Source organism: Bos mutus, chromosome 4 (assembly GCF_027580195.1).
Source record: "Bos mutus isolate GX-2022 chromosome 4, NWIPB_WYAK_1.1, whole genome shotgun sequence".
Classification (NCBI taxonomy): Eukaryota; Metazoa; Chordata; class Mammalia; order Artiodactyla; family Bovidae; genus Bos; species Bos mutus.
The window spans coordinates 18,905,546-18,929,690 of NC_091620.1; the positions used below are offsets into that span (position 1 = coordinate 18,905,546).

Sequence of the window (24,145 nt, forward strand, 5' to 3'; positions counted from 1 at the left end):
ATAGGCAAGTCCATAGCATTACAACAGATACTGGCTTCTGTTCCCTGCTACCTCTCTCCTTTGCTTTTTGCTTCTCTTCTTTTCACAGCTATTTGTAAGGCCTCAAGAGGCAGGTCAGGTTTTCTGGTATTCCCATCTCTTTCAGAATTTTCCACAGTTTATTGTGATCCACACAGTCAAAGGCTTTGGCATAGTCAATAAAGCAGAAATAGATGTTTTTCTGGAACTCTCTTGCTTTTTTGATGATCCAGTGGGTGTTGGCAATTTGATCTCTGGTTCCTCTGCCTTTTCTAAAACCAGCTTGAACATCTGGAAGTTCATGGGATCACGTATTGCTGAAGCCTGGCTTGGAGAATTTTGAGCATTACTTTACTAGTGTGTCAGAGAAGGCAATGGCACCCCACTCCAGTACTTTTGCCTGGAAAATCCCGTGGACGGAGGAGCCTAGTAAGCTGCAGTCCATGGGGTCGCTAAAGTCGGATACGACTGAGCAACTTCACTTTCACTTTTCACTTTTATGCATTGGAGAAAGAAATGGCAACCCACTCCAGTGTTCTTGCCTGGAGAATCCCAGGGACAGGGGAGCCTGGTGGGCTGCTGTCTATGGGGTCACACAGAGTCGGACATGACTGAAGCGACTTAGCAGCAGCAGCAGCAGCTTACTAGCGTGTGAGATAAGTGCAATTGTGTGGTAGTTTGAGCTTTCTTTGGCATTGCCTTTCTTTGGGATTGGAATGAAAACTGACCTTTTCCAGTCCTCTGGCCACTGCTGAGTTTTCTAAATTTGCTGACATATTGCGTGCAGCACTTTCACAGCATCATCTTTCAGGATTTGAAATAACTCCACTGGAATTCCATCACCTCCACTAGCTTTGTTCGTAGTGATGCTTCCTAAGGCCCACTTGACTTCACATTCCAGGATGTCAGGCGCTGAGTGATCACACCATCGTGATTATCTGGGTCGTGAAGATCTTTTTTGTATAGTTCTGTGTATTCTTGCCACCTCTTCTTAATATCTTCTGCTTCTGTTAGGTCCATACCATTTCTGTCCTTTATTGAGCCCATCTTTGCATGAAATGTTCCCCTGGTATCTCTGATTTTCTTGAAGAGTTCTCTAGTCTTTCCCATTCTATTGTTTTCCTCTATTTCTTTGCACTGATCACTAAGGAAAGGCTTTCTTATCTCTCCTTGCTATTCTTTGGAACTCTGCATTCAAATGGGTATATCTTTCCTTTTCTCCTTTGCTTTGGCTTCTCTTCCTTTCACAACTATTTGTAAGGCCTCCTCAGACAGCCATTTTGCTTTTTTGAATTTCTTTTCCTTGGGGATGGTCTTGATCCCTGCACAGTGTCACGAACCTCCATCCATAGTTCATCAGGCACTCTGTCTATCTGATCTTACTACTTCTCTCTGCCTCCACTGCTACCACTCTGGTAAACCTGGAGTATTGCAGTATCTCCCATTTTTGCCTTACTAAATTCAACCTATTCTCAATACAACTTCTTTTAAAACATAAGTCAAGCTCTGTCACTTGTCTCTGCTAAAAACTCTCCAATGGTCCCCTCACTCAGAATAAACAAAAAATGTGTACACTGGACTATAAAGGCCCTAAAACCATGGGCCCCCCCTCCGCCCCTTTGACCTCATCACCCACACCTCTACTCCAGCCACACTAGCCTCCCTGCTCTCCCTTGAACACATTAGACACTTTTTTACTCAAAACTTTCACACTTTTCCCAGATTCCTGAATGGCTACTTCCCTCACTCCCTAAAATCTTTGTTTAAATATTTTCTGGACTTCCCTGGTGGCACAGTAGATAAGTTCCCTGCCTGCCAACATAGGGCACATGGGTTTGCTCTGTGGTCTGGGAAGATTCCGCATGCCTTGGAGCAACTAAGCCCATGCACCACAACTATTGAGCCTGCGTTATACAGTCCAAGAGCTCCAACTACGGAGCCTGCGTGCTACGTCTACTGAAGCCTGTCCACCCCAGAGGCTGTGCTCTGCAACAAGAGAAGCCACCGCAATGAGAAGCCTGCACACTGTAATAGAGCAGCCCCTTCTCATCGCATCTAGAAAAAGCCCCTACACAGCAACTAAGAGCCAGAACAGTCAAAAGTAAATAAATAAATACATTTTTTAAAAGCATACAGGGATTTCTCTGGTGGTTCAGTGGCTAAGACTCCATGCCCCCAATACAGGGGCCCTGAGTTCAATCCCTGGTCAGGGAACTAGATCTCACATGCTACAACTAAGACCCAGTGCAGTCAAATAAGTAAATTAAATAAACATTTGTCTAAATAATAATGAATATCTTCTTAGTAAAGTCTTGTCTGACTACCCTATCTAAAATTAGGACCCCACTTCTGGTGCATGTTCATCTTCCACAAGAATTTGGCAATGCATATGATAAACCTTAGAACTATGCATATGCATATTCTCTGATGTCTACCTTTAGAGTCTTACAAGGATGTTCACTGTAACACCGTAGAGAGCAAAACTCTGGTAGGGTGGGGGGCCACAGAGTGTGGCTCATTTTTTAAAAGGCAGTACAATCATACACAATAATATGTGTGGTCATTCAATAATATCTACTGTTCTAAACACTGAAGACATAGGAGAAAATCAAAGATTTCTGTCCTCATAGAGCATACATTCCAGAGAAGGCAATGGCACCCCACTCCAGTACTCTTGCCTAGAAAATCCCATGGATGGAGGAGCCTGGTAGGCTGCAGTCCGTGGGGTCGCTAGAGTTGGACACGACTGAGCGACTTCCCTTTCACTTTTCACTTTCATGCATTGGAGAAGGAAATGGCAACCCACTCCAGTGTTCTTGCCTGGAGAATCCCAGGGACGGGGGAGCCTGGTGGGCTGCCATCTCTGGGGTTGCACAGAGTCGGACACGACTGAAGCGACTTAGCAGCAGCAGCAGCAGAGTATACATTCTAGTTTAGAGACACAGGTAAATTTTAAAATGTATTATGTCAGGTAAGTACTATGAAAAAAAACTAGAGTAAAACTGGGGAGTACTGAGGTAACATTTTAAAGAGAACATACATTGAGAATTACTCAACAAGTATCCCCAAAACTGGAGTAGGTTCTATGAAATCTTCTTGGAAATGCAGAAAATAGAGTTGAAAGGTGGTTGGGAAAGGCAGTGTCTGCCCTCCTAGAGAAATCATGATTAACACAGAAGAGTCAAAATGCGACGATCAGGAGTGAGGAAGTGAGGATGAGGAATATGTTTATGACAAGTTGTGACAGTAAAGTGTGACAGAATGTGGCTCCTGAGTCTTGAACATACCCGGCAGGCACTGATGCTGACAAATGGGCAGAAGAAGGGAAGAGAATAAGAGATCCATCTAGGGAACATCCAGGACAGGAATCTCAGGAGTAAGGGTTGAATTGGCTACCATTCCTCTGGAGATACTGGGAAAGCCAAAACCAATTTACAAAGCTAGGGGCCTGGGAGTGAAAGATGCTGCCATCAGATAGTCCCCCAACTCTTCTACCAGTTCCTCAGAGATATCCAGTGCTGAGTTACAAAACCTTATTAAAAGAAAGAAAGCCTGAACTGTTGATACCTGATTTTCAAAGTTATCTTTTACCTTAAATTCAGGATAAGTTCATCTTAATGATACTATGCTAAGAAAACTACAATGAGATTAATACTCTACTCTTCTTAACCTCTTTTGCACACTTAAAAGACATCATGCCTGAGTCCTATCTCAGAGACTCTAACAGAATTGCTCTTGGGCAAGACTTGGGTATTTGTGGTATCTTTTAATCTGCCAAAGTGATTCTCATATGCTGCCAAGACTGAGAACTTGAAACTAACTTTTACCATGAAGCATGTACTATCTAAATCTTTCCCAGAATTTTATAGAACACTAGAGGCTACAAAAAAATGGTCTTCTAAAAACTCATGTTTACTGATTGCTTCATACTGCTAATATAGAAACACATTAACTCTTAGATATTGACCTTATATATGGTTACCTTTCTAAATTAACTTATTTCCTAAAAATTTTTAATTGATTGGATTTTCTATGTAGACAACCATATCTGCTTAAAATAATGATAGTTTTATTATTTTCTAATATTTAAAGTTTTTATTTCTTTAATGTGTTGTTAAGCATATTAATCAGTGGGGTTTTTTTCATATAGTCACAGACTTAAGCAAAAATTACTACACTATCTAATTCTAGAACATTTTCATGACCCTGACAGAAACCATATATATCCATAAAGTCACTACCCAATACCTATAGTCCCAGCACCTGGAAACTACTAATTTACTTTCTGTTCTGCAGATCTGCCTATTCTGAACCTTTCATATAAAGGGAACCATAAATCATGAAGTCTTTCTGACAGGCTTCTTTCAGTTAGCATGTTTCCAGGTCCATCTGCGCTGTGCCATGTATCAGTACTTCTTTCCTTCTTACAGCTGAATAATATTCTATTATATGCCTATGTGTGTGCACGTGCACACACACACACATCACACTTTGTTTATCCATTCATCAGGCAACAGACATTTGGGTTGTTTCCACTTCTTGACTAGTATGAACAGTGTTGCTGTGAACATTCATTGGTAAGTTTTTGTGTGGACATATATTCTCATTTCTCTTGGCTATATACCTATGAGAGGAATTGCTGGCTTATATAGTAACTGTATTTAAGGTAGAATGTTGAAGTTTTGAAGCTACTCCACTAGCTCCCACTAGAGGAAAGAACCTCAGCAAAGTTTTCAGCTTTGTTCTTAAAATGCTCATACATTGCTAATGTTTTCTCTTTAATTGAAAGTAAGTTGTCTCCAACAGTTCATTTTGTCTTCAATCTATATGCTTAATTTCTTTGGTCTGTTTCTCCTATTTCCATATTTTTACTGTTTCCTGATACCTTCTCAGAGCGTTCTTTGAGCTCACCTTCCAGTTCATTAATTCACATCAGCTGTATCGAATCTGATGCTTAATGTCACTGTTGAATATGTCATCTAATCTAAAAATACATGTTTCAGAAACCAAAGTGCAATCAGATTTTTCCTTGCCACAAGACCTGTCATCTATGGCAGGTATGACGTAGAATCAACCAAGCAGAGGCTCTTAAGCCAGGATTTTAGACCTTGGTTCTATAATTCAAAGGGACATGTTTACAGAGGCAGTGGCCATATCAAAGACACATGCTGCCAGTTGAAATGTGAATGGTGGTGCCAGCATCAGTCCCTCAAGAATGATTTGGTTGTGTTCTCAGTTGTTTCAACCCCCTTGATTCTCTTTCTGTTACTGATTCTCCAGACTTCCCTTTGGTTCCAAGAGATAGCCAATTCCCTTCCAATAAACTAAATTTATTCTTAAGTCATATCAAGTTGGACACATGAGTTGGGATATGGGGAGAGTACAGGAGAGTTAAAGAACTAATTTATTCCTTCTACATAGTTCAGATTCTGTAGCTACTGTCATAAGTTATGATTTTAAAAAGCAAAGTAAAAAATATATTATTTAAAGTCATAAAAATTAGTGACCAGAAGAATGACAAGTAAATAAAAATAATCAAATATCGGAGAGGGGAATAAATTTGAGGTTAAGTGAGACAATCCCCAAACTTTGATGAATGGGATTCAAAAGTTACAGTTCAAAGTTAACAAACCAAGTAAGAGAGGCAGAATATTTAGTGTTGTGAAAGTCATCACCAGAAGAATGAAGACAAAAGGTAAAATGTGACTACATCTGGGACTAACGTCAGAGCATGGAATGGGAAAATGCTGCTGTACATTTTCTACCTTTCTGTACTGCTCACATCTCTTCCTAGTTCCCCTCTAGGCTGCACCGTCAGAGATCTCAGTCCATAAGAGAAAGGAAGGTTAGCTGAACCCACACACACACACACGCACATGCACACGGACCCAGCTGCAGCTCTGAGAATGCAAACTATAAAAGATTTAATTACACAAGATTTAACTCAAGAGCACAGATTTGCCTCCAGATTTGTTTCCTTGGTTAAAACACAAAGTAGCCTCACATCCATCATGAGCTAAATCACACACAGAAGAGGAAGGAAATTCAATCCCAAAAGATGACTGGGAAAATGCAAGTGTTCTGTCCCTGAGAAAAGCAAGTCACAGAAACTTCAGTCCGTCATGATTTTGGATCTTGGCTCCCAAGCATCCCACTAACACCAAATTTGAAATATTAGCTGCTTATTTCACCTGTTTAAAAATACTCAAAAACCTCAGCATACCACAGACTAATCCCAGCATGAAGTCTCACAAGTATGAACACGAGGAATTTAAGGTTTACTGGAAAAAGCATAAGATTTGAGGTTCAAACATCTGGGACTGTTTTATTAGCTGATGATCTTGATCAAATCATCACTCCAGCCTGAGTTTTGTCATCTACATAATGGGAAAACAATTACCACTTTCATAGGGTTGCTATTAAAATCAAACGAGATAATAGACTACACATAAGAATACTTGATATAAAGCCCAATACAAATGTTAGGTAATTATCATTATTACAACAATTGGTCACAAAAGACAGCTGTATAGGCATGGCATAATGGAAAATCTATCCTACTACTAAAAATATAGCCAGAGAGAGGTATCTCTCTACTTGAAAAGGATGATTATTATCATTTCCAGAAGACTAATATGGTGCTTGACCTCACACAACTCACAGTGACATCAGTGGAGCTATGCCTCCCTTGAAAGATGACCAACATCCACATGCGCCTAGCACACTCCTCAGCACACAGCTTTGGATAAGGAAAAGATATGTGTTAGAACACGTTAATGGAAGTAGATTAGCATGGTTAGTAAGAGATGAAAAAAAATGTAAGTATATCAAGTACTGTTCTTTATATTACAGAGGGAAAATGTGTTCAAATAAGCGTAAAAAGAAGGCTGAGGAAGTATATACAAAGAATGCGAAGCTAACTCCTTAGGAAAGTAGTGTGATATAAAGAAAGCCTGGGATAGGAGTCAGGAAAGTTAGTTCTGGCTCTCTGAAACTCTGGAACAGCCCATTGCCCTCTCTGGTCCTCATTTTCTCTATAATATATAAAAGGAGTTAAAAGTCTACTTCACACAGCAAATCAACCATTTAGAAATTGTTTATTATAGGCCAGGTAATATTCTAGGCTCCAGGAACCTAAGCAGGAAACAAAAACAGGCACAGTTCCTACTGTCATGGATTTGATGTGCTAGATGATCTCCATTCAACTCCAAGACCCAGCATGCTAAAACTCTGCCTTTAGGCTGCAGAGAGGCCAGAGTGGACGGTCAGGATGGCTAAATGACCAAAGGAAATAGGGTTTGACCTCTGAAGGGAGCAGTGTTCTTTTGGGGAGCAGAAGCAAGTGCCCCTCACTCCCATCTTGCTTCCCCCAGGTCCTGGGCATCAGAACTTAATACCAATTATGGCAGCCAATTGACTTTTATCCTAAAAGGCAGGTCTAGGGCTCAAAGAAACTTCCACAAATAGAAATATATTTTGTTTTGTTTTTCAGTTAGATAACTAGAGAAATGGGAAAATCCATTGATACTTTTATTAAACTTATCTAAAATGACTAACATTAACAGATAGATGAAATTTCATAAAAATTAATAATCACTATATTAATTGTTCCTAACCTCTATTTCTTTAGAGGTTAGGAAAAACACAACTTACATATGTAAATTTAAAAGAAATGAATTATTTGTTATATATAAACAGAACATAACACTTCTTTTACCAAACATGAAGCCCCAGGCTTGATTTCTATAATACATGAAAATAATGTACTTCATATTATCAAGAGAGAAATACTACTGATTTTTATTCTGTATTTTCTATTTCCCATTTGTTGATTTAGTGTTAAAGAAGGAAAGTTTTCACTCAGCCATTAAAAAGAGTGAAATATTCACACTATAAAATAGATAATAAGAACCTACTGTATAGCACAGGGAAATCTACTCAATAGTCTATAATGGCTATATGGGAAAAGAATCTGCAAAAAGAGTGGATATGTGAATACGTGTAACTGATTCACTTTGCTATACACCTGACACTAACATAACATTAGAAATCAACTATAGTCCAAAAAAAACATTTTTTCAGGAAGAATGAGGTAACAACATTTGCAGCAACATGGTTGGACCTAAAGAGTGTCGTACTAAGTGGAATAAGTCAGACAGAGAAAGACAAATATATGAGACCACTTATAAAAAGTGAAAGTGAAAGTCACTCAGTCATGTCCGACTCTTTGTGACCCCATGGACTATACAACCCATGGAATTCTCCAGGCCAGAATACTGGAATGGGCATCCTTTCCCTTCTCCAGGGGATCTTCCCAACCCAGGGATCAAACCCAGGTCTCCTGCATTGCAGGCAGATTCTTTACCAGCTGAGCCACCACAGAAGCCCAAGAATACTAGAATGGGTAGCCTAATCCTTTCTCCAGTGGATCTTCCTGACCCAGGAATCGGACCGGGGTCTCCTGCATTGCAGGTGGATTCTTTACCAGCTGAGCTAGTAAGCAGAATCTAAAAAGAAAAAATTGATACAAACGAACTTATTCACAAAAGGGACACAGACTCAAAGACTTAAGAGAACAAATTTATGGTTACCAGGGGGAGAGACTTTGGGGGAGGGACAGATTGGGAGTTTGGGATTGACATGTACACACTGGTAAATTTAAAACAGATAACCAGCAAGGACCTAATGTATAGCACAAGGAATTCTGCTCAATATTGTGTAATAGCCTAAATGGAAAAGAATTTGAAAGAGAATAGATACATATATATGTATAACTGAATCACTCTGTGTATACCTGAAACTAACACAACATTGTTAATCAACTATACTCCAATATAAAATTTTAAAAAAATTTTTAAAGAAGGAAAAATTTTAAAGTCAGTCCTCTTTGGGAGAGCTATCAAAAAATTATCTCAAAACAGTCTCCTGACCACCCCTCTCTCCAGCTCACAGGCCCTGGGCTCTTCAAGCACATAGAGTCTTCCACAGGATTCTCTGACATGCCTGCTTCATCCTGGGGTTCCCCATGATCAGTATGACAGAATGAAGAAAAGGGTAGGTGGCCATGAGTGTCTCAGAGATGAAGACAGTGAAGAGATCTGCAGGAAAAGTCTTGGAGCTGATGGAGAAGGGGCTGGCCAGGATGTAGACCATGTAAAGTACAAGGAAACAGCCCAAGGACTTCAGGACAGTGATATGAGCCTTGGCCTGAGCATCTCTTCTGCCGGCTGTATGGACCTTCATCTTCCTGTAGTGTCTATACAAAGAGACACAGCAGCCCAGAGGAAACAGGAAACATCGTGAAAGGCATCATACTTTCTGTATTGAGCTGTAATATACATATATAGTGCCAGTTTGAAATGGGGAATAAGATGTTGCTGTTTCCTTGGGAAGGACTGGAGAAGTCTAAGCTACCCCTGACTGTAAGTAACAAATGGATCGTGAAGTACACCAGAAAGCACCAGCAACTCAGGTAACAGGCCTTCTGCTTCAGCCACAAAGAGACAGGGTGTTCAACGGTCATGATCTTCCTACAATAGAAGACACTGAGAAAACTCGCAAACCACAGGCTGACCTGGCTTACCAGAACCCTGAAGACACTGAGCCAGCGAAGCCAATGGCTGCTCTGGAAAAGCACGAACAGACTTGAGTCCACCATAATCAACCATTGTAGAAGCAACCGACAGACCGCCAGGCCCAGGACAATGAGGTTATACGAGGACGCCCTGAACGTTTGGAGACATTCTCCGAAACTCCAGACCACAAGAACTCCATTTCCAATGAGGCCAATGAGAGATTCAGCTACTGCCACCAGCATCAGCAGTCCTAGGATAGAAGAGGGCATGGCTAGGGAAGTCCCTTACTGCTGTCGCAGAAGGTGCTCTGCCTTAGTGCAGATAAGTGTATACAGCTCCTGGCTATACTGAAGATTCCCTGAAGGTGATACCACACTCAAGGCAATTTCTTAGATCACAAAATCTGGATTTGGTCTTACCCTTCTGCAATCTGTTCTCAAGCATAGACTGAACAGCTCTGACCAGGAGCAAAGAGTTTAGAAGTTACAAATCTCTCTGTATTTGCATTCACCTGAATGAACACAGAACAAACCCTGAAACAAGACATTTGAAAGATCACAGACACCAAGTCTCCTTCTCAAGGATATTGGGTTAACATTAGATACTAACACATCATAGAATAAGGGCTTCCCAGGTGGCACTAGTGATAAAGAACCCTCCTGCCAATGCAGGAGACATAAGAGACATGGGTCTGATCTCTGGGTTGGGAAGATGCCCGGAGTAGGAAATGGCAACCCACTCCAGTATTCTTGCCTGGAGAATCCCATGCATAGGGCTACAGTCCTATAGGCTACAGTCCATGGGGTCACAATAAGTTGGACACAACTGAAGCAACTTAGCATATATGCTCATCAACAAGAGACACCAAATCAAAACATTCTCAGATTCTATACCATGCCAGATGTGAGCTTATTCATATAAAAAAGAAATTCTGTTTTCTTTCTTTAATATAAATTTATTTAATTGGAGGTTAATTACTTTACAATATTGTATTGGTTTTGCCATACATCAACATGAATCTGCCACAGGTATACACGTGTTCCCCATCCCGAACCCCCCTCCCTCCTCCCTCCCAGTTGCCTGGGGCTGGTGCACTGGGACGACCCAGGATAAATTCTATTTTCATAAAAAGAACTTTGAACATGTAAGAATGAAAGCTGAATAAATTCAGAACTTCAAAATATATTTTATTATTAAAGACAGAATTAGGGGAGTCTGGGAAAAGAAGACAATCAGAGAACCAGAACATATTTCACTTAAGTGGCAAATAATAAAAAAAACATATAGGAGATAGGGTACAGAAACCATTACTATTAATTAGGATCTCTGAGGTCATCTGCCCTTATGATTAATTATCCACACACACCTGACTTAGCGTATATCTCACATCAAAATCTTAAGAAAAAGGAGATGGGCTTGAAGACGGGGAAAAAGACTAGCCCAGTTATCATGAAATACAGGGAAACTGCTTCATTTATTGTTCAGATCCCAACTTCCTTGGGACCAGCCAAAAGCAAATGTGTTTGTGAGAGGCCGAATTCTAAACTGGCTTCCAAAGTTCCCACCCCTTGGTGTACACACCCAGAATAATCCTTGAGCAGGTGTAGGACTATGAAGAACAGGGGATGTCACTCCTGTGATTAGGCAATATAACATGGCAAAGACGGAGGGCTTTGCAGATGTAATTAAGGGCCTAATCAGTCAAGTTTGAGTTAATCAAAAAGGAGATTCACCTGATTTAATCAGCTCATGTCTTAGAGGAGGAACTGAGCCCTTCTTCTGGCCCTGAAGAGTCCAGCTGCCATGTTATGAGAGTGTTACATGTTGCGGAACTCTGGGAGGCCCCTAGATGCTTGGACTTGACACCCCCACCTGACAGCTGGCAAGAAAATGGGGCCTCATCCTACAAATGCAAAGAACTGAATCCTGCCAATAACCAAGAGCTTGGAAGAGCACCCTGAGCTCCAGAAGGCACACAGCCCAGCCAACATCTTACCTGTGGTTTTTGAGAAGCCTGCACAGAGGGCCCACTTGGGCTGTGCTGGGAGCCTAATCTACAGAAACCATGACACAATAAAAGTATGCTGTTTTAAGCTGTTAAACTTGTCTTGCTGTGCAGAGAACAGAAAAACCAGTATGGTATTTGATACAGGCTAGAAACAACTATAAAGGAAATGAGAAGACAGTGGAATTGGATTGGAAAGAAGGGGAAAGGCCAGGCTGGCTTCTTAGGAGGGCAGCACGGGTGTAGTGAAAAGAGTTCTGTCCCACGTCCCAGCAGTACCTGGGGCACTCTATGAAGCTGCAAGTGAGCCACCACCCTCTCGAGGTCTCAGCTGTTCCACTAAAAATATAATGGATTGTAGGATTGGATTTCAGCTCATTTAGGTCAGATACACAGAGCGCTCATCATGTGCCTGGCAGTGTAGCAGGCCCAGGAACACAGCAGCGAGCAGCCCCTGCGTCCAGGGCGCACGCGTTGTATCTCACCCCATCCACCTGAGGGCCTGGCACCTGAGAAGTCCGCCTGCAGCTGTGGAGAGGCAAAGGGGAAGACCACAACTGCCACCAGTCAGAGAGCTGGGATAAGGCATGAGCCTCTCCAAGAGCAAGGCTTCTATGGTGACTTTTCAGGCAGCAGGTGCAACCATCCTTCTCTCCTACCCGCCGCTCCAGGTCTTGGGCAGTGGAACCTCAGGCAAAGCAGGGTAGCCACTGACATGTATCCAGAAAGCCCAGTCTCGCCTCGAAAGAAAAAAAAATCACCAGAAACAAAAAGATGGTTTCTTGACAGATTATAAGTGGTATTAAGAAAGGCTAAACCACATAGAGAAATGAGATAATTAGTTAACTTTAATAAGAAAAATGTTTGTCTAAAAAACATCTAGCAACTAACACAAGGTTCAAGTCTTTTTAACACTCATTATTTCAAGATTACAGCTATTTTTTTTTTTTACTTCATTTCATCAGGGGATACATAGTCTACATTGGCAAAGAGAATTGGATTACCTATCATAATTTAGAAAAATGTGATCCTTTCCATGCAAAACATGAAAACTCAGTTTTGACATCTGGAGTTTAACAAAACAAGCACTTGGCATTGCTTAGAGAGCAACAGCTCTGGTTTCTATTCTGCTTTTCACATTACTTTCTCATTTTATTTCAAACTTAAAGAAGAAATAAGAAAAAGAGAACAGAAAGTTCATTAACTCTACAGTAAGTTAATTATAATAAGTTAATTTTACAGTAAGTGAATTTTACTATTGGCAGTTTTCTAGAGTAAGGGCTGACTCGATCTCCCTCCCATGTCGTGGACACCTTCCATAGAATTCTTCAACAGGTCTGATTCCTCCTAACCATTGTAATCTAAATGTCCTTAGTCACTCAGTCGTGTCCAGCTCTTTGTGACCTCATGGACTGCAGCCCGCCAGGCTCCTCTGTCCATGGGGATTCTCCAGGCGAGAATACTGGAGTGGGCTGCCATACCCTCTTCTAGGGGATCTTCCCAACCCAGGGATCGAACCCAGGTCTCACCACATTGCAGCCAAATTCTTCACCGTCTGAGCCGCCAGTGGAAGCTCATGAATACTAGAGTGGGTAGCCTATCCCTTCTCCAGGGACCTTCCCGACCCAGGAATCAAACCAAGGTCTCCTGCATTGCAGGTGGATTCTTTACCAGCTGAGCTACCAGGGAAGCCCAATATGTAAAGGCAGCCATGAGTATCTCAGAGATGAGCCAGTGCTGGGTTCAGCAGAGGAAGAGCTGGAGATGATGGCAGAGAGGCTAGCCAAGGCATGAAAGCCACGTGAAGAAGCAGCAGCTAAGAGACTTTGGTTTCAAAGACTCAGGTTTGACACTTTCATCCAAAACATGCCTTCCGCCTACAAGCTACCAGACTCAGTCCAGCTCCATCTCCTACATCTGACATATCCCGGGGACTCAACCATTCTGTACTCCTGTACACAGCCTTTTTCAATGCTTCCCAGAACTGTGCCCACATCACCATCAGAAGGCATCTAGAAGGCAACTAGCCAATAGCAGTTGTTCACCTGAGCAAATTAATTCTTCTCTTAATACTCTGTATGAATCTAAACATTCAGAAATTGAGCAAATTAAGCATGTTATTAATAAGCATGTGTAACCAAAACTATCAATATACATATATTTATTGTCTTTCCAGCTTCTTTCCCACCACTTTATGAAGAGGTGGAGTTCTTGTTCTCTTGGGTTGGTACCATGTCTTGGCTACTGGAATTCAGGTGTTTGCAGGGAGAAGGAAGTGCCAAACTACATCATCCTCCATGGCTTGTGTGCAGCAAGAATCAGTGTAAAAATATAAGCAGCAGCAACAATGCTGGGGCAGAAAAAGTAAATGGTAGTGAGGGGACCTGGCAGATAGGGGAGCTGCTGCTGCTGCTGCTGCTAAGTTGTAGCCGACTCTGTGCGACCCCACAGACGGCAGCCCACCAGGCTCCCCCGTCCCTGGGATTCTCCAGGCAAGAATACTGGAGTGGGTTGCCATTGCCTTCTCCAAGATAGGAGAGCAGAAGCTATTTTCTCTGGTTCCATAAGTATGAAAATTTGGGAGGAGAAATAAGTAAGATAGACAAAATTTGGGAGACCCTCTAGGAAGCACGGCTTAATGCCCCTTCCCTTGAGAGTGAACCAGACGTAGAGACTTACCTCTAAACTAGAATGTCTGGAAAGGGAAGCAGAGTAAGCAGGCAGTGGAGAAACCTGCAGACACTACCTTAGGGCAATCCAGTTTAACAGGACCAATGAATAGTCATGATGACATCATGTACCCCTGATGTGATGTGATGAGATAAGAAGGGTGCTTCACCTCTGTTGTACTCTTCCCCAAAGGCATTCAAACCAAATCTAACTGTGAGGAAAACATCAGACAAACTCAGGTGAAGAGACATTTTACAAAATGCCCAAACAGTAACCCTCTAAGCTCTCAAGGTCATGAAAAACAAGGAAAGACTGAGAAACATCATAGACCAGAGGAGACCAACACTATCTGCAATGTGATATCCTGGACTGGATCTTGGAACAGATAAAGAACATGTATGGGAAAACCAGTAAAATTTGGATGAAGTCTGTAGTTTAGTTAACAGTTAAGTGTATGAATGCTGGTTTCCTGGTTTCAACAAATGTATCAGGTTATGTAAGGTATTAACATCAGAAAAGCTGAGAGAAGAGAATATAAGAACTCTACATACTCTCCTTGCAACTTTTCTGCAAAATAAAATTAAAACTTTATTTTTGAAAAGTTACATAAAACCCAGTTACAGAAGGCTGTTCGCATGACAATCACATTTTTAACATTTTGGGACTTGTGCTTTTCCAGAGGAAATTTAGGAGATGGAGGTTTTCCCCTCGCAAGATCATGCTAAGAAAAGAGTTGAGCGACAGAGATGGCAGACAGGACGTTCTGGATATCTGCTCATCCAAAGTAAAGTGTCCATAGTCCCGTGCTAGCACTAACCCTCAATGGGATGCAAATCTCTTGACCAGCTCCTTGTAAGGGGAATTTAAAGAGGGGTGCTTGGGGCCACTCACAGAAAGGCACCATGCTTCAAAATCTGACAGGTTTGGGTGTGCCTCCCCGCTCAATCAGTCAGAAGCCATGTTCTTAGACAAGTCAATTAAGCTCTCAGAGCTCCTGGTTCCTCCTAATGAAGAAAGTTTTGAATTTACCTAGCCTGGTTCCTACAAATTAATGGCAGTATTTTTCTTTCCTTCCTTGGTGATTTCTCTCCATTTTCACTCCTGTCAACAAAGTAGGGGAACATCTGAAGTCTGCTGGTATCACAGTACACAAATATAAGAACTGGGATGGTGCTTCTAAAAAGGTGATCAGCTCTACACAATTCCAGAATTTCTGGACAGTAAGAGTGATGATAGGTGACAGGCCTTTAAAAACAGGCAGAGAAGTCAAAGATACAGAGGAACAAGTGGGAGTTAGGTTTTTCTGAGTAATATCAATATATTTGATTATTTCTTGAGAGCCCTGAATTCAGGTAATTATATAGTCATTTTCCCAACTATGAAAGCAGCAAACTGAGACAAATAATTTTCTGTATTTAAAATAGGTCAGCACAACATTATAAAACAATTATACTCTAATTAAAAAAAATATATATATATATATATATATAATAGGACTTCCCTGGTGGCTCAAATGGTAAAGTGTCTGTCTACAATGTGGGAGACCTGGGTTCAATCCCTGGGTCAGGAAGATCCCTTGGAGAAGGAAATGGCAACTCACTCCAGTACTATTGCCTGGAAAATCCCATGGATGGAGGAGCCTGGTAGACTACAGTCCATGGGATCACAAAGAGTCAGACACGACTGAGCAACTTCACTTTATGTATAAAATAGGTCAGAAAATCATGAAACAAATCATGTCCCTGTGTTTAGACACCTCATTTGCAAGCGAGTTGTACACATATGGAGCCATCACCAGGGCCTCAGTCTCCTTCCTCCTGACATGGAGCTACATTCCTGCCTTTTCCCAGACCCTACCCAGCCCTCAGCCATCATCCAGAGAACAAGCCAGCTGTTCTGACGTGAAGTTACTACTGGCATGCCCCAAGAAGACTGACCTTACACCCACCCCAGCAGCTTGGGGAGGTTGATGTGCAGTCTGTGCCCCTCCCCCTGCTGTGGCCCTTACCCTCTGACCCCTCTCCTTCTCCCTCCCCTCCCTAATGTCCATTAACTTCTATCACCTACCTGTTGTCAATTTCCATGCCAGGCAAATTCTCACACATCCATGGAGTTTCTTTTCTCCTTTTTTTACTTAAGGAATCAAACTGGCCAAGGGTCAGTTATCTAACTCCTTAGGGAGTTTTATCAAATTACCACTTCCACCTTCTACTCACTCAGGAAGAACAGGAAGCAAGCATACAAAATTCGAAAGAAAGTCCCAGCTTCTCCAGCGCTCTCTGAGAAGCAGTGGGCAGATGAGAGGCTACATCTCCAGCCTGAGCTTATAAAAAAGAACATTATTGGGAAACCTACTCTAAATGCTTTCAGTAAGCTTCAGTTTCACTGGAAAACTCTGGCATTTGAGGCTATCTTAAAATTTACATTCAATTTATGCTTTCAGACACTACTGTCTTCTTCCTCTTAATCCCTTCTTTCTTTTGTTAGTGTTTTGTTTTGTTTTGTTTTTTAACTGAAACAACTAAAAAAAGCTGGTAACAATGATCAGGGAAACCCAAAGTCACATGTTTAAGTGAAATCTCAGCAATATAGAGAAACCTTCAAAATACTTGAAAAGGCCAAGAATCTTATTTAGTTCTTCCATGAATTATATCTACCTTCCCACCCTCTTTCTATTGGCCTGCTGCTACTGCTGATGCTAAGTCGCTTCAGTTGTGTCTGACTCTGTGCAACCCGTAGACGGCAGCCCACCAGGCTCCCCCGTCCCTGGGATTCTCCAGGCAAGAACGCTGGAGTGGGTTGCCATTTCCTTCTCCAATGCATGAAAGTGAAAAGTGAAAGGGAAGTCGCTCAGTCGTGTCCGACTCTAGCGACCCCATGCACTGCAGCCTACCAGGCTCCTCCGTCCACGGGATTTTCCAGGCAAAAGTACTGGAGTGGGTTGCCATCTATTGGCCTATTCCTTCCCAAATAGTAGCATTCAAAAGAAATCGTAAAATGGTTTCTTCTTTAATGTTCCTACTTGTTGGTTTAAAAAACATATCTCACACAAATTCCAGGGCCTAAAAATCCAGTAATCTACAGGATCCCATAATACTTATTTGGGAAGGAAACTAAGCACCCACAAGATTTCATATCTCCCCTACCTCTCTCAGATAAATAGACAGATAGAGATAAATAGATAAATATAAATTCTAGCAGCCTTAGGGTGAGATTTTCAGGTTGGATACATCCGGCTTCAGACATCATTTTGAATACTTTTTTATTGTCCTAGAAAATAAAGCTTTATAATTGGACATTTTTCTACTCTGTCACTATGTCTTCCCAGTCATCTTGTGACACAGGGGAAAAATAACTGTATTTTAGAATCAGAAGATGAATTGGAGCCTTGGGTCTACCCTCTCCTAGTTTTACTGTTATGAGTCATTTACTTTATCTGTTTGTACCTCAGTTTTCCCAGTCATATAATGGGCATAATGACACCTACATTACCAAAGAAATTGTGAGGAACCAATAAAACAGCATGTGAAAATGTAGCCCAGAGAATATTTGGACTTGTAGCAGTTAAAAGTTTAGTAACAAATTCCCCAGTTATAGCTACCACAGTGAATATTTCATGATGTTATACAGACATTGTCCTGGTGCCTGCCATTCATTTCAGAAAGTGACTCTTCTCAAGAAACAGCTTGAAGAAAGAGTCTCAAGGTGAGGGAAGGTTCTAGACTTTCTTCAAGTAGCAAAACCTAATTTAAAAAATTCCTCATGTATGAAACGAGTTGCCAGTCCAGGTTCGATGCACGATACTAGATGCTTGGGGCTAGTGCACTGGGACGACCCAGAGGGATGGTATGGGGAGGGAGGAGGGAGGAGGGTTCAGGATGGGGAACACATGTATACCTTTGGCGGATTCATTTTGATATTTGGCAAAACTAATACAATTATGTAAAGTTTAAAAATAAAATAAAATTATTAAAAAAAAAAGATTTAAAGGAAAAAAAAATTCCTAATACAAAACCAATATATCCAGTCCAAATAGGAAATAAATGAATACAATATAAGACAATCAAGAAATGAATTAGCAGAACTTTGTCAATACTAGAAAAAGAATCCAGATAAACTCGAAGAACAGTTATTCACGCAGCCTTTCTTAGTGAGGAAAAATAGAATTTTGACATCAGAAGACCCCATAGCTCCTTTAGATAGATTGACAGACAGATAATTTCTTACTGTTTATATTTTAAAGTATGTAGTTTGTTCTGATTATCAAAGAAATATATGTTCATCATAGAAAACTTGGAAACTTGGGAGGGGGGGGTGGAATTTCTCAAAACTTTCTGAAAGTGAAAGTGTTGGTCACTCAGTTGTGTCCGACTTTTTGCAACCCCATGGACTGTAGCCACCAGGCTCCTCTGTCCATGGAATTCTCCAGGCAAGAATACTGGAGTGGGCTGCCATTCCCTTTTCTGGGGGATCTTCGTGACCCAGGGATCGAACCTGGGTCTCCTGCATTGCAGGCAGATTCTTTACCATCTAAGCCACCAGGGAAGCAAAACAAAACTTTCTACCTAAAAAAATTGTTGTTTTCAATTTTTTTGCATATGCATTATTTATTTTTATTTCATTTAGTAGTATAAGTATTTTACCAGATCATATAAAAATATTCCTTGACTATAAAATGGTAAATAGCTACACATTACTTCATCATAAAGATATATGCTATTGTACATACTTACGGTATAGCATAAGTTATTTGAGTATGGCAATAGAAACATCAAACTATAGAGTGGAAAAGAATGGAGATGTTTATTTTTCATAAACAGTCCTGGAGTTAAGGTAAGGCAGTTCCACAGTGTTAGGAACCAAACAGCCAAGTCTAGGATGAAAATCTGCTCCACTATCCCCAGGCCGTCACCTCATCTGTGATGCAAGATGGCCAATCCCTGTATCAGCGTTCCAGCCCACAGGAAAGGAGAAGGGGGAAAAGGAAGGCAAGCATCTATTAACACCCATTCTGGGGGCACCACCTAGAAATCATATACACAGCCTCTGCTCATACTGTATTGGCAGAACTCAATCATATGGCAATACCTAATTACAAGAGAAAGCTACCAGAATTCTAAGTAGCTAAAAATTCTGTAACTATGAATTTATGGGGGAAAAGAAAAGATGTTGGGGTCCATCAGGCTTTCTGCTATTCCTTTAGAGTTCTGATGTCATAGTGTAGCTTAATCACTCTCAGCAATCCTTTATCTCCTAATCTTCAGATTCTAATCTAACAGATATCTCCAAGTTTTGGAGTATAAAATATTGGTTTGGGTAATCTTACTGAATACTCTAGTCAAGATTCTGGTGGCTGGGATGAGAAATATCAGGTAAACTGTAAAATTTGGAGATTTCTTGGGATAATTTTTAATAAGGAAAATGTTATTTTAATAAGATCATTTTGAGATGTATAAATATTACATATCCTGTAAACACACAAAAAAAACTATATAAATTACTATTTCCCAAATCCCATTTCAAAACATCAGTATTTCAACTTCAGATTTCTATTCCTCTGTAGCCACAGTCCTGCTGTTTCAAACAAACAAATAAACAGAAAGCGCAACATTCTGGAGAATTATGCCGTGCCCATAAAATTCAGTACATAAATTCAAACAGAGATGACAGAAGTTCACCAAAGGTCAGGTGTTTCCACCACCAGTCCAGTGACTCCTCTCAGCTTTCTACCGAAGTCCATATCATGATAGGGTCAAATCTTTTGTAATGTGGCACTCAGAATGTGTTGATTTCACTCTTTGGCATATGCTTCTGAACTTGGCTTCCCAGATTTGAAGATCCTTAAAGGCATCCTGGATTGGGCTTCTTTAATGCTGGTCACTTCCCTCCACCCATCAATTCTGGCCCTTCCCTTTTTTCCAGAACAAAAGTAGAAATTCAGTCCTGGCAGTTACTGTCCCTCAGCAAGTTGAGGATCCTTTTTTCTACATCTAACATAATGTACACCTATCTCCTTTGATGTTTCTCTTTCCTCTCTTGTCTCTCTGAAACTTTCCCTTCCTCTTTTTCTCACTGTACCCTCTTTTTATGCCTAAGCCAGTTGAGTGGCTCCCGATGACCATTTACCCATTGCTGATCCCTTACTCAGGGTTCCTCAGCTAAACTTCAAAAATTTAACTAATGAAGTGACCTCTAATATATTGCTTAATTTGGGGGAACTACCCATTACACTTCAGTAGCCAGTGGAACAGTGTGGTGATTTCCATGATCCAGGGATGTGATGCCCATGCAAAACACATGATAAGCAATGCCTCCAACAAGTTCCTTATAGAAAGTGCCTGATTTTAGAATATTACTAAACAATATATTGTAGAATTAACTGAAATACAGGCACTTGAAGGTTTATGGAGTCAGATCAGTAATTACAAAAATGAATTTCTCAGATCATTGGGAAAACTACCAACAAAGAAAATCTTGCTCCCCCTGAGGTGACTTTAGCACCATTTATTATTGAAATCCCACTATTTACTGAAACAAAGAATATTCTTTGCTTTTGTTTTCAGTTTAGGATGTGTGAGAATAATAAGAAGAGAATGTCCTGGAGGGTAAATGGTGGACATAATAACATAAATAGACTTGGTTCTCAAATCCATCCCTATAGAAGGAGGGAGATAATGGACCAGGGTAGCAACTGAATATGGAATGTAGAGTACGAGGAAACAGATCATCAGCTTCATAGCACCCACATGAGCTTCAGTCTGGGGATTCCAAAGAACAGTGGCACTTCTCTGCATCTTCTGTATATGTCTCTTCAAGGAATTGATTAACAAAGAAGCAGAAGTCACATTAATGATGAATTGGAGAAATGAGCTCAAGACCAAAGGAGTCACCAAAGACAAGAGTCCCTCATTGATGTCAAATACTGTGCCATTTCTCATAGTCACAAATTCAAGAGAGGGTGCCAACTGTCTGAGCATAACATACAGGAGAGTGGTGAAGACAGAAAGCAGCATACAGACCAGCAGCAGCCGGGGCATCTTGGTGGAGAGATTTCGTTTCAGCAGGAGAAACACTGAGTGTTGGTAGTTAGCAATCTTCACACAATACAAGACGTTGAGCAAGGTTACAAACCAAAGACTACTACAGTCCAAAAACATCCAACATGACAGAAAAAAATAGGATAAGGAGACTGACCTTTCCACATTTGGAGAGATGATGACAACAACATTCAGTAACAGTATAAAAAATCTGGTGATGCCCAAACTGAACAGGAGTCTGTCAGAAGAAGAGATCCTGTGGCTTTTGATGCAAGTCTTGTAACTGACCACTACAATGAAGAGATTCACAATGAGTCCTACAAAAGTTAAAATTTCAGAGACAACGACAGAAGAAAAAAAGACTATCCGAAGCATCTTTACTCATTGAGGACTCAGGAGATGCAGTGCTGATGTGGGAGCAGGGAAAATATTGTAATGTACAAGTAGGCACCAGTACCAAGCCAGAAAAGATATTTCCTATTTTAATTTCCCCACTGTGGCAAATGAACCATTAGTGGTCTAAGAGCCAGCTGCTTTTACTGAGATGCAAATCTTCCAAGGATTGTATTACTATTTCTTCATTCATGTCCTGTTTTCCTTAGAAATGCCTAATTAAAACCAACAAAGTGAACCTGGGAGTCCACTTCTCTGGGAGAAGGAAAGCTAGAAGGAAAAATTACAGCAGACTCCGAGGTTATCAAAAGCAAATGACTGAATTCTGGTCCAGCATGTCTGGACTTCCCCTCATTGCAACCTCAGAATATGGTGGGAATTCCCATGCCTCGCTCCTGCACACACGCACACACACACACACACACACACACACACACAAAACCACGGGTGGCCACATCAAACAGGCAACACAGAGTGAGCAAACAAGGCAACAATTAAAGGAAAGGTTGTATCAGAGCAGATATTTCCACTTAACTATCTACAAAATTGATTATTACACTGAAGTAATTACGTTGAAATATTATACCTACCACATTTAAACAGAATAAACAATATAGAGTAAGATACAAGAATTACATCTTAATTGTATCACCAGCTCCAGGAGTTGGTGATGGACAGGGAAGTGTGGCATGCGGCAGTCCATGGGGCCACAAAGAGTTGGACACGACTGAGCAACTGAACTGAACTCATAAGAATTAACGTTCAATACTTGAAAACCAAGGTTTGTAGTTATAAATCAAAAACATAGAGTGGATTCACAAACACAAAAACAAGAGAACTCAAGCATGATACAAAGAAAAAACCTTCAAACCACAAAAGGAAAAACAAAAAAGAAAAAGAAATACAAAGAAATACAAAATCAACTGGAAAACAAGGTTTAAAGCAGCAATAAATACATATCTATCAATTGTTTTTGTTCACTCAGTCATTTCAGACTCTTTGCAACCCTGTGGACTGCAGCACACCAAGCTTTCCTGTCCTTCAATATCTCTTGGAGTTTGCTCAAACTCATGTCCATTGATTGAGTCAATGATGCCATCCAACCATCTCATCCTCTGTCGCCCCCTACTCCTCTTCCCCTTAATCTTCCATAGCACCAGGATCTCTTCCAATGAGTTGGCTCTGCACAACAGGTGGCCAAAGACTGGAGCTTCAGCATCAGTCCTTCCAATGAATATTCAGGGTTGATTTCCTTTAGGATTGACTGGTTTGATCTCCTTGCTGTCCAAGGAACGCTCAAGAGTCTTCTCCAGCACCACAGCTCAAAAGCATCAATTCTTTGGCATTCAACTTTCTTTATGGTCCAACTCTCACATCCATATATGACTACTGGAAAAACCATAGCTTTGACTATATGACCTTTGTCAGCAAAGGGATGTCTCTGCTTTTGAATACACTGTCTAGGTTTGTCACAGCTCTTCTTCCAAGGAGCAAGCATCTTTTTATTTCATGGCTCTAGTGATTTTGGAGCTCAAGAAAAAAAAGTCTGTGACAGTTTTCATTTCTTCCCCATTTATTTGTCATGAAGTGACGGGACCAGAGGCCATGATCTTTGTTTTTTGAATGTTGACTTTTAAGACAGTTTTTTCACTCTCCTCTTTCACCTTCATCAAAAGGCTGTTTAGTTCCTCTTCACTTTTTGCCATTAAGGTGCTATTATCAGTACATCTGAGGCTGTTGATATTTCTCCCAGCAACCATGATTCCCACTTGAGCTTCACCCAGCCCAGCATTTCGCATGATGTATTCTGCAATAAGTCAAATAAGCAGGGTGACAATATATAGCCTTGACATACTGCTTTCCCAATTTTGAACCAGTTTGTTATTCCATGTCCAGTTCTGATGTTTCTTGACCTACATACAGGTTTCTCAGGAGGCAGGTAAGGTGGTCTGGTATTCCCATCTCTTTAAGAATTTTTCATAGTTTGTCGTGATCCACACAAAGGTTTTAGCATAGTCAGTGAAGCAGAAATAGATGTTTTTCTGAATTCCCTTGTTTTCTCTGTGATCCAATGAATTCTTGCAACTTGATCTCTGGTTCCTCTGCCTTTATTAAATCCAGCTTGTAAATCTGGATTTCTCAGTTCACATACTGCTGAGGCCTAGCTTAAAGGATTTTGAGCATAACCTAGCTAGCATGTGAAATGAGTGCAATTGTATGGTAGCTGGAACATTCTTTGGCATTGCCCTTCTTTGGGATTGGAATGAAAACTGATCTTTTCCACTTCTGTGGCCAATGCTGAGTTTCTAAATTTTCTGGCATATTAAGTACAGCACTTTAACAGCATCCTCTTTTAGGACTGTAAATAGCTCATCTGGAATTCCATCACCTCCACTAGCATTGTTCATAATAATGCTTCCTAAGGCCCACTTGACTTCCACTCCAGG

The 24,145-nt window shown here is 40.9% G+C and overlaps 2 protein-coding genes across 2 annotated transcripts; both read right to left on the reverse strand.

The window, feature by feature from the left end:
- Positions 1-8,982: 8,982 nt before the first annotated feature.
- On the reverse strand, positions 8,983-9,862 carry TAS2R5 (taste 2 receptor member 5). The gene is given in 2 exon segments (XM_014479897.1): positions 8,983-9,289; positions 9,291-9,862. Coding segments are annotated over 2 exon segments (879 nt in total).
- Positions 9,863-20,789: 10,927 nt separating this feature from the next.
- On the reverse strand, positions 20,790-21,680 carry TAS2R4 (taste 2 receptor member 4). The gene has a single exon (XM_014479895.2). It carries the CDS (start codon positions 21,678-21,680, stop codon positions 20,790-20,792), a length of 891 nt encoding a protein of 296 aa, XP_014335381.2.
- Positions 21,681-24,145: the final 2,465 nt, after the last annotated feature.

What these genes read in the sequence shown, in the direction of transcription:
- TAS2R4 (XM_014479895.2), bottom strand. Translation starts at nt 21,680, where the DNA reads ATGCTTCGGATAGTCTTTTTTTCTTCTGTCGTTGTCTCTGAAATTTTA.